The sequence below is a fragment of the Teleopsis dalmanni genome, chromosome 2 (genome assembly GCF_002237135.1).
Source record: "Teleopsis dalmanni isolate 2A chromosome 2, ASM223713v2, whole genome shotgun sequence".
Classification (NCBI taxonomy): Eukaryota; Metazoa; Arthropoda; class Insecta; order Diptera; family Diopsidae; genus Teleopsis; species Teleopsis dalmanni.
Window position 1 is genome coordinate 124913563 of NC_051847.1, and position 10506 is coordinate 124924068.

Here is a 10506-nt window from a genome sequence, read left to right on the forward strand (position 1 = left end):
AAAAGTATTCAAAACATCGCAATATTTTAAGTTTCGTAACAAATTATTTATCGCTTGAACCAAACACATTGACAGAAAAAAAGATGGAGGAACTGTAGACTATTATTCCAGTCACAACAGCTAATCGGATTCTGCCATAAAAAAAATTAAAACATTACAACAATATGTAGTGAGTCATAGATGACTAAGTGCGCGTGATATGATCTCTGTTCACTGGGATATTACTGTTGGTAATATTTCAGTATTCTGCAAAATTCTATAGAATCACTTAATAGACACGACTGGATTTGTATCTGTATTCGATACAAATGTATTATTAATAACTCTATTTCGGTTCTGGTTTTAGCCATTTTATTATATATGAATATATTATATATAATGTCTCTTGAGTTCTCCTTAGCACCAAGATATAGTTTTATTCGATTACTACTACAAGTTCTCATATTTTCAATAGTAATATCTATACAATTTTCTCTTAACATATAATAAATTCTCTAATCCACATCAAATAAGCACCATCCGCTCTTAGTCTTCAATGCAGAAGGCTGCTGTTAACCAATTAAGACTGCAGTCGTTAAGATCGATTAAGATCAATGTAGATCGAACAGACCACTTAAAATAATACCTTATATCTATTGATAAACTCAACACAGAAATAAGGCAAATGTGCACGAAAGTTTTAATACCTACCTACCCTAGATATTATAAAAATTAGATATTAGATAAAAATTAGATTAGATATAAAATAAATTACATAAAATTAGATAAATAAGATATTATAAAAATTATTTTGATTATGTTAGTATCATTTTTCTTAAATTAATAAGTAAAACCAGAGAAGTCGTATACAATTAACCAAGGAGTCAAATCAGGTATATTAAAAAATGGTTACAAAAAATCACAATTATACACAATTTTCGAACTCATTTAATCTATCTGGGAATCCTTTTGCAAACACCTAGATATATCAAACTTAATTTGCAAATTGGGTAGTAGTGATATTATCAGAACGATCTTACCTACACAGGAACTGTCCAACAGATTATTGGATATGCTCATATCTCTTATAATACTCTTCGGTATACGTTGTTTCAACAAAATTAAAACAAATTAAGGAAAGAATAAAGACATGTCATAGATTCCATAATCTGGAAATCACAATTGTAGTGCGCTTATTGTGAGACTAGTGTTTAATGCAAGGCATCAATAAATAAATTAGGAAAAGTATTTCTAGAAAACCGATTGCTGCAAAAAAATTAGGATGAAAGGTATAATTTTGACACCAAACTTAATCTCAGTAATTCAGTAACATGAAGATATTAACGCCTGTTGAACATTATTTAATCTAATCTTAACTTACTCATTAAGAAGATGTTTGAATAATCAATTTTCAGAACAAAGTATAGAGCTATAGGAAGAAAAGAAGAATAATTCCACCTCTATTTTCAGTTATCACTAACTAATCAATATAACTCGTTATAACCACTCCTCTTGTATAAGCATAAATACATATTTGTAAGATTAAAGAAAATGCAAGTTATTTGTATTATAACACAAAAATTTGTCCATTGAACAGTGTATAAACCTTAAAATGATCGTGTTTACTTAACTGAACGCACTGCCGAAAGTTTGAGACTACGAATTGCCATCCGAAGTAATTTTTCATGTCAAGTAATAGTATAAGTAGCTGTGACATCCGATTTGACGCTCTCCAATCGTTTTCATTTAGGCTTGTTTTCAAATTCAATGCGACTTATTATCGGCAAAATATTTTCGAAGTTGCTTTAGAGCCGGGAACACGCAAACATTTCGGTCGTGGGCTATGGATGTTCCAATTAGCTTCGTCACCGTATCATAAAGCTCGTGTGAACCAAATATAGTTAAAAACTCATGTTCCACGTTTCATTTCGTCCACACAATGCCAGATGCAAAACTGATGGACTATTCCATTTGGGCCATTTTGGTGAGCAAGGTGAAAACTAAAAAATATGCCAGCATGGATGCGCTGAAAAAAATTATTGTTCATTGTTCAGAAATAGGCCAAAATACCGGAAGATTAAATTCGTGAAGAATGCAACTCATTTTTTAACCGGTTGAAGGCTATAGTCAAAGCAAAAGGTGGCCACATCGAGCTAGGGTGAAGGACTTTTTAAATTTTGATTATTTCTACAAATTTTTGTAATTAGAATGAATAAAAAATAATTTCACACAAAAAAGAGATGGTCGCTTGAATAGGTAACACTTTCATCGCTTAACCCTATAAATGTGCGAGCATTAAACCTGTCCTTATATATTATATAAACTATGATCTGAAATATGTATATAACATTTTAGGGCATATTTGAAAATCTCTTTTGAATGGTGTATTTAATAATGATTAGAAGTAGACGGAAAATAAAAAAATAATAATGAATACCGTCATACATTTTCTCTAGATGCAAGAAGTTGGATATGACAGTCAAACAAAGCGATAGAGTGAAAATGTAAAATTTTGTGGTGACACGTTTATGGTAAGTAGTGGAGATAAAAATTTTATTAGTCATAACATTTTATTAGGCATTAAAAAATAGTGGGGGTATTCTTTATTTAGTTTACCTTAAGACTGTTATTGCTGCGGTTTTGTATAGCTTCTATCATATTATTAATGACCTTAGACCTGTTTCTGCTTCAATCAAATATTATTCAATTAGATATAAGTATTTTTAATATATAAAAAATTATCAGTACAATTCAGAGAATATTAAATAAGCAAAAAATAAGGAATGGTCTATAAAAACTCGAAAGTATGGTTTAATACCAGTTTTAAATATCCATTTAACATAATATATTAATAAGATATACAGAAAACTGTTAAACTCTATTTTCAATTAAGTGTATTTTTGTTTGAAAAAGTATTAACTATTTTTTTTAATAAATTTTGCAATAATTAAAAAGAAAAACAATAACATAGCAATTGAAACTGAAACTCATTTACTATTTGTTAAGCAATTACATTCTGTTATTAGTTATTTAAATTGTACTAAGACCCATGTAATTTAATTATTAAAATGTTATCTTTCATATCATGAGAGTTTTCTGTTATAAGCCAATTTTATCTGCTGATACTATAAAAAATTTAATTCTACATAATCAATTAAAAGTAATTTTCTATTTCATACATATTAAATATTTGTAATTAATAGATAATTTTGTTATCAATATCGATAAAAGTATTGTTATGAGTTTACGAATTTCATTTTAATATCAAAATAATGTTTGAGAGCAACTATTTACACAACAAACTTTATTTCAGCGGTTCATTTCATAACTAAAAATTCATAGTGTTTTATTAATGTATTATTGATTTAACTATCACAAGGCTGTAAAACAATTGTAACATTTTAATAAACGAAGATGTCTAGGCCGTCTACCACAACTACAACCACCGAAATAAACGCTAATAATTTGTCGAAAATACCTCAATGGCTTAATAAAGAATTTTTTAAACCGGCATTTAAACAGGTTTTAAACTTTAAAGAAATAAGTTCTATAATTCCAATCACAACTGAAACACCTGATAAAACTGTAGCATCTGATTTTATACGAGTTCTCTTAGAGGTCAAATTAACAGGTAAGAATCATATTTTTATTTCTATCTCATTTATTTCTATCTCTTTTTAATTTTTTTTTCTACTCAACATAAATGGAATATAACGAATAATTTAACAATCAAAAATTAAAATTGATATTTTTCACATTTTTCACTTTATTTATTAATAACCTCTATTCATATTTCTCACCTATACCCGCTCTAAACTTTATACTGAACAAACCAGTTTAACTACAAACATTATAAAAATTTTAGATAATACCATAGTTAAAACAACTTATCTACTAAAATCCGATAAATTATTAAATACAAAGGAGTCTACTGAACTACAGCCTAGTAACACCTTTCTGAAGGAAAAACATATGTACTTACATATAATACCAGTATTAACAAAAATGTACGCATCCATCAATGGTCTAAATATTAAATTGGCTCCATTATGCATGCAGCTATATCGACTGAAGATGCCGTTTTAGTTCTGGAAGATTTCAGCAGAAAAAAGTTCCATAACGTAGACCGCTTTAAAGGTTTCGATATGTTACACATGCGTTGGGCTTTACGGAAGTTAGCTGAGTTTCATGCAGCTACAACAGTCTATTGTGAAACTGAAGGCCCATATCCTGATTTATACCAGGAGAGTTTCTGTAATGCATCCAACATACGTATGGTAAAAAGAATAACGGAGAAACGTCAATTACATTTTCGAAATGCAATGCGCCAGTGGGGTTTACCACATGTTGAAGACTTTATAAAAAAAATGCCAACAATTAAAGATTATATGGAAGCAGTTTTGAACTCAAATAATGTGGATCCCAATGAAATTAATGTGCTTAATCACGGACAACTATTCAATACAAATATTTTGTTTAATTATAATGAGAGTGGCGTTATAGATGAGGCAATATTCATAGGCTTTCAACACTGCAACTATGGTTCACCAGCTCAAGATTTGTGGCAATTAATCATAACATCAGCTGAACTTGATATTAAAATAAGAGAATTTGATCATTTTTTATTTATTTACCATGCACATTTAATTGAATGTTTAAAACTTCTAAAATATGAAACTGAGAAGTCCTGGCCGACTTTGATGGATATTCAACAGATGATGTTTAAATATGGATTTTGGGGTAAGAGAGACTTTAGTTTCTTTTAAAAATAAAGAGTAAGTTTCTTACTTTTCTAGGACCTATTGCTGCAAACACTACACTTTGCAATTTGTTGTTGCCAACGAGTGAACAGTCTTCTTTTGAAAATATGTTCAGACCTGGACACGAAGGAGATATTTTACGTTATAAAAGTTTTACTAACCCTCATTATGCCAAAGCAATGTGTCAACTAATACCATTTTTTGCATATAAGGGTATATAATATTAACGATTGTATTTTTTATAGTTTTAAAAATTATTCTATTAAATATAATATATGTATAAATTAAATTAATTATAATAATATTAACGAATAATTAAAAATATGAATAAAAACGAGTTGCGAATAATTTCACACTACAAAAATATTCTTAGAAAATATAATTTTTTGTAAATGAAACTAATATTTTAAAAAGCTAATTAAGATAAACAACTGGTGTAAACTATCTTAGATTAAATAGAAATAGATTAAAGGTTTGGTATGTTTAAAAAGTGATATGCAAAAAGTATCTATTTAATTTAAGTTTAATCTGTTGGAAAAATAAGCACACGTATTATTCGCATCTTCTGAAAACATCTCAGAGCTACACATATTTTATTTTATTTTATTTTATTTTCAACTAATAAATTTCCTACACTACTCTCGAGATTTTATTTATAAAAAATTATTAACACAAAATTGAGATATTTAAAAAATCTTGAAAGTTTTAAAAGTTTTCTCACGAAAATAATATTTTTGAAACTAAGAGAACTACTCTCCACACTACAATTCAGCTCTTCAAGATTTTATCAGATAATATTTGAAAGCTCCCGATAAGCATAAAAAATGCTAATAATATTATTTAAAATTAGTTTCAAAGTAGCTCTTGATAGTGAAATTTCTTTACGGTCTACACTAACAAAATTTTGTGATAAGTTCTCAACAAATTATTACCAATAGTTTTTACAAAAGATTTACTAATATTAATATTTACAATGTCTACAAACGGTGATATTAAAAATCCGAATGAAAATTTAAATATACCAGAATGGATCTGCGCTGAACACTTCAAAGCTTTATGGGAGAAAGATGTGCCTGATTATGTTAAAGTGTTAAAATTTACGCCCGTAGCAGCGATACCCCCCGGTGAAAACTTCACCTCAGTAATGATAAGACTCTATGTGGACTTCGAATTAAAGGGTAAGGTAAATCAATTTCTAATACTTACGAATATTTCATTTAACCTAATAATTTCTAACTTCTTATAAATAATAGATGGTACTACAAAACAAAAGAGTTATGTGCTCAAAACTATGTTAGATGAAGATAAAGGCGGACGTGAAATAAATCAAATGAGTCTCTTTCCCAAGGAAAAGATAATGTATGAAAAATATTTACCAGCATTTGAAGCACTTTATGTTGCAGCTGGAAAAAAGGTGCAATTGGCACCACAATGTCTCTTTATAGAAAATTTAGATGAACGCATTAATCTAGTATTTGAAGATCTGAAACCAAGAGGTTATCAGAATGTAGATCGATTGAAAGGTTTCGATATGGCACACATGAAACGTGTATTAGAAAGATTAGCTGAATTACATGCAGTTTCCGCGGTGTATGCGCAGAAGCATGGACCATATCCAACAGATTTCCAGTACAGTTTTTTTAATGCCGATAAAATAAATGAAGATATGAAGTTTATGTACACAAATAAAGTTACAACTTATAAAGCAGCAATGGCAAAATGGGGTTTAGAAAATGCTCAAAATTATATTGATAAAATAGTAAGTAATACTCGTAATACTGTTATATAAGTGATTACTTTCAAGATAGAAATAATTGACTTTACTTTACAACTTAGCCCACCTTTGAGCAATTTACTAAAAGTGGCATGGCTACTTTGGACATCGATGTTAATGGCTTTAATGTACTTACACATGGTGATTTTTGGTCTAGTAATATTATGTTAAATTATTTACCAGATGGCGCAATTGATCGATTACTTTTCGTGGACTATCAAATTTGTAAATGGGGTTGTCCAACCGAAGATTTGGTCTTCTTTATTAGCATATCAGCTGCTAAAGACATTCGCTTAACTGAATACGATCATTTCATTGAAATCTATTATGAGTTTTTAATAGAAAATTTAAAACTTCTGAAGTATAATGGAACGCTACCAAAATTAAGAGATTTACAAATGGGAACTTACAAGGCACACTCTACATTTTATGGTGAGTAAAATTATTATATATAATATTTTTTTTCTATTATTTTTCAATCTGCTTAACAATAGAAGATTTATTAACATAAAAAATATATATATTACAATGTCTCCAAAATATTTATGTTAATAATATTAAATCTTAAGTTGACTAGAAACTTCATAATGTGAGAGAGAAGTAATTCGAGCTCCCATTTAATTCAAAATTTCATTACGCGTTAGATTGGATCATGTTTTCTTCTCATTGACTTGTATTTAAAACAAATTGATTTTTTTTATTTTTCTTTGGTTAAAATTCTCGGTTAAATCTATTTGGATTCTTAATCTAATATATTCAAATTTTCATTCAACTGTACGCACTTGTGTCAAATTAAACCGCTATAACTTTTATATTTATTTCCATGTATTATACAATAATTATAGGTATATATATATATATAATATATATAGATATAATATATATATACATATACTTAAACTAATCATAATTCGTTTCTACATACATATATATACCATTGTAAATAATAGTAATGTTTTTTAAAAATAATTTAATTTAAACTCTTTAATTTTAGCTTTCATGGCTGTCTACAATCATCTGGTTGCCGTACTATTACCGACCGATAAGGACAGTAATATACACTCACTGATGCGAACAGATGAATTTGGAGAACAATTTCGAATGCGAACTTTTACGAATCCCTTATATGTCGAAGCTATGAAGGATCTCTTTCCTTTCTATCATAGACGTGGAGTACTCAATTTTGAAGATTTTGATTGATAAAAAAGATTTTATTTTTTAGTAGAAAAATAAATTTACAAATTATATGTAACTGTTTGTAAATAAATAGTATTAAAATCTTTGTAATTAGTTATTAGAATTTTAAAGTCATTATAATAATAATTTATAATAAATTACAATATATCTAAAAATTTATCACAATTGGTGATAAATAATTGATTAAAAACTAAAACTCAGGCTTGTATAATCTGTTTTGTATAAAGATATAAACCTCAACTGTAGGACAAAACTCAAGTTAAAGGTGGGTTATCTGATGAAATAATTTACGTTACCATTTACACAGAAAGAATTTATCTTAGGTGACAGATTGATGTCTTTGCTTGAAAGAGATGAGGTTTCTAGCCATATACGACTTTGCATGATCTTAAACAGTTAGAAGCGTAATTCTTGCCATAATCTAATATAATAAACTGTTTAACAAGGGACGTTCTAACCTTCATTTAAAAGTTAAATGTCTTCTATTAGTTCAGTGTCAGTTGTACGTCTACTTTGGACGCAGTGATCTGCTATATATTTAAATCTTATCTAATCTTAAAAGTATGGTAAAGCGTTATTTTCGTGATCATGATTTGGCAGCATAGTTTTGTTAACATATCACAGACAAAACTATAATTCTAGGCATCACATGTGAGTTTAAGATTTGCTATATTGCAATTACATATATGCTGAATGTATTACGATCTTAAAAACTAACTACAAAAATTGTGGTGATTTTTGCATTGAATAACTTAAGTGATGATATATCAAACGAAATTGCCGTATCAGGGGCAACAGAAATCTAAAATTAACTTCTGAAACAACACTTCACAAAAAATCACTATACGATAAGGTGTTTGGTTTAAAAGCCCCGCACATTTTGAAAAATTTCAAAAATGTGACAAACTGTTGATTCTGATCGCCATAACCACCCGATTACCAACTTTTATGGCGTAATATTGAAGATATTGAATATATGGATGTGTACAAATGTGATTTTAAGAGAACGATGCCACAAACCACACAACACATCTTTTTTGATTTATTACTTGAGAAAGTGCCGCCAAGCCACTAAAATTATGCATTTGTCACCACTACACTTTTTATTAGGGATTACGCAAGGAATAATCGTCACGCAATTGGCGCTTTGAAACATTACGATCATCATCTAAAATAGATGACTCTTTAGTTTCAGAAAGCGAATATTTTATGTGTATATGTATATTCTATGAAATATTTAGAAATTTAAAACTTTTTCATAATTAGTTTTAGGAAAGTTTTGAAAAGCTATATGTCTATCTACAACTGCACTCGTCACACTGCTCATATCTGACTCATATCATATATAAGCACAGAAAATAGAGAGCTAAAGATTTTGTTATGTATTTAAAACTGGATTATCTTATATATAAAATTAACATTGTCAAAATGTTAGTTACCGTACTCCTCCGAAACGGCTTTACCGATTTTTATCAAATTTTATATGCGTATTCAGTAGGTCTGAGAATCGGCTACTATCTATTTTTCATACCGCTAAAGTGATTAGGGTCTCCCTATCCAGCAAAAATATTTTTATTGCTTTAACAAAAATTATTTTATTTTTTTGACATAAATTTTTTTATATTTTTGAAAAAGAAAACTTGCTATGATATGAAAAGTTGTTGTCTATAAAAATACTGAATTCATAAAACTGCCCCCTAATTTCTGCACTATCGTTGATTCCCAAAATGCTCTCATTGACCGCGTATTTCCAGATGTACACATACAATACATAAATCATGGGTGGCTGGCAGAAAGAGCCATTAGCAGCAAAAAAAAAGTGGACGTTGATGAATTAAACTTCAAGATAAAACAGACATTGCCAGGCGACTTAATATCATACAAATCGATCGATACAGTATGTGATACCAACGAAGTTGTAAACTATCCAGCAGAGTTGGATCCCCGATTATTTTACTTCGGAATTTGAACCCACCACTGCTATGCAATAGTAATGGTAATGTAAATGCTCCTTTAATGAACAAAAACGGTGAAATTACGCTCTACCAAATTGGGCGGTACATCAGCTCCAATGAAGCTGCTTGGCGTATTTTCGGTTTTCTAATTCATGAACGGGATCCAGCAGCTGTTCAGTTAGCCGTCCATCTTGAAAACGGTCAGCGTGTATTTTTCACGAATGAGACAGTGATTGATCGTGGTACAAATCCACCTAAATCTACACTCACTGCATTTTTTGAATTGTGTAATAGTACGGATGATTTTGGTGCCTTTGCAAGAACTTTACTCTATTCACAAGTACCACGCTATTTCACATGGGCTCAAACACAAAAATGGATGCCCCGCAAGCAAGTTTCACCAGTTGATGCATGTCTCAATTTATTTAAATCGAACGCTATTTACAGTTAATCCAAGACACACTGAGTGCTTTTATCTTCGACTGTTGTTGGTTAATGTTACTGGCTCATTATCATTATTATTATTTACAGTTAGTCCAAGACAATTTAAATTTGAAGATACAACAGTTGTTGCCAGGGAACTTGTTATCATACAAATCTATTGATTTTAAATTAATAATTTAATTAATAAACTATAATATCTTAAAAATAATATTGTTTGGCGTTTGTTATTTTTATTTTCCTTTTCGTTCATAGCGCTCCATGCCTATTTCATGCATATACCACATACTTACACACTTATAATAAGTAAGTTGCTTTTTGTCTACACTAGAATTTATCTAGAAACTAGAAATAATTTATAAGGCAAAACAACGTTTGTCGGGTTATCTAGTATTATATA

General features: G+C 29.2%; 3 protein-coding genes across 3 annotated transcripts in view; all 3 read left to right on the forward strand.

Annotated features, from left to right (window-relative positions):
• Window positions 1-10506, forward strand: part of LOC119682735 (serine/threonine-protein kinase PAK 3-like) — a 491650-nt gene that overhangs the window by 213724 nt on the left and 267420 nt on the right. The window lies entirely within an intron of this gene.
• LOC119675638 lies at window positions 3394-4960 on the forward strand. The gene is made up of 4 exons (XM_038086845.1): window positions 3394-3610; window positions 4039-4487; window positions 4665-4719; window positions 4776-4960. The coding sequence occupies exons 1-4, from the start codon at window positions 3394-3396 to the stop codon at window positions 4958-4960; spliced, it is 906 nt and encodes a 301-aa protein (XP_037942773.1).
• Window positions 5610-7739, forward strand: LOC119682737. The gene is made up of 4 exons (XM_038096242.1): window positions 5610-5917; window positions 5993-6498; window positions 6576-6945; window positions 7508-7739. The coding sequence occupies exons 1-4, from the start codon at window positions 5713-5715 to the stop codon at window positions 7711-7713; spliced, it is 1287 nt and encodes a 428-aa protein (XP_037952170.1). The 5' UTR covers window positions 5610-5712; the 3' UTR covers window positions 7714-7739.

What these genes read in the sequence shown, in the direction of transcription:
- LOC119682737 (XM_038096242.1), top strand. Translation starts at nt 5,713, where the DNA reads ATGTCTACAAACGGTGATATTAAAAATCCGAATGAAAATTTAAATATA. An exon ending in TGTGGACTTCGAATTAAAGG is followed by an intron (nt 5,918 to 5,992) that starts GTAAGGTAAATC and finishes TATAAATAATAG; the next exon opens with ATGGTACTACAAAACAAAAG. An exon ending in GGCACACTCTACATTTTATG is followed by an intron (nt 6,946 to 7,507) that starts GTGAGTAAAATT and finishes CTTTAATTTTAG; the next exon opens with CTTTCATGGCTGTCTACAAT.
- LOC119675638 (XM_038086845.1), top strand. Translation starts at nt 3,394, where the DNA reads ATGTCTAGGCCGTCTACCACAACTACAACCACCGAAATAAACGCTAAT. An exon ending in AGAGTGGCGTTATAGATGAG is followed by an intron (nt 4,488 to 4,664) that starts GCAATATTCATA and finishes GAAACTGAGAAG; the next exon opens with TCCTGGCCGACTTTGATGGA. An exon ending in GTTTAAATATGGATTTTGGG is followed by an intron (nt 4,720 to 4,775) that starts GTAAGAGAGACT and finishes TTACTTTTCTAG; the next exon opens with GACCTATTGCTGCAAACACT.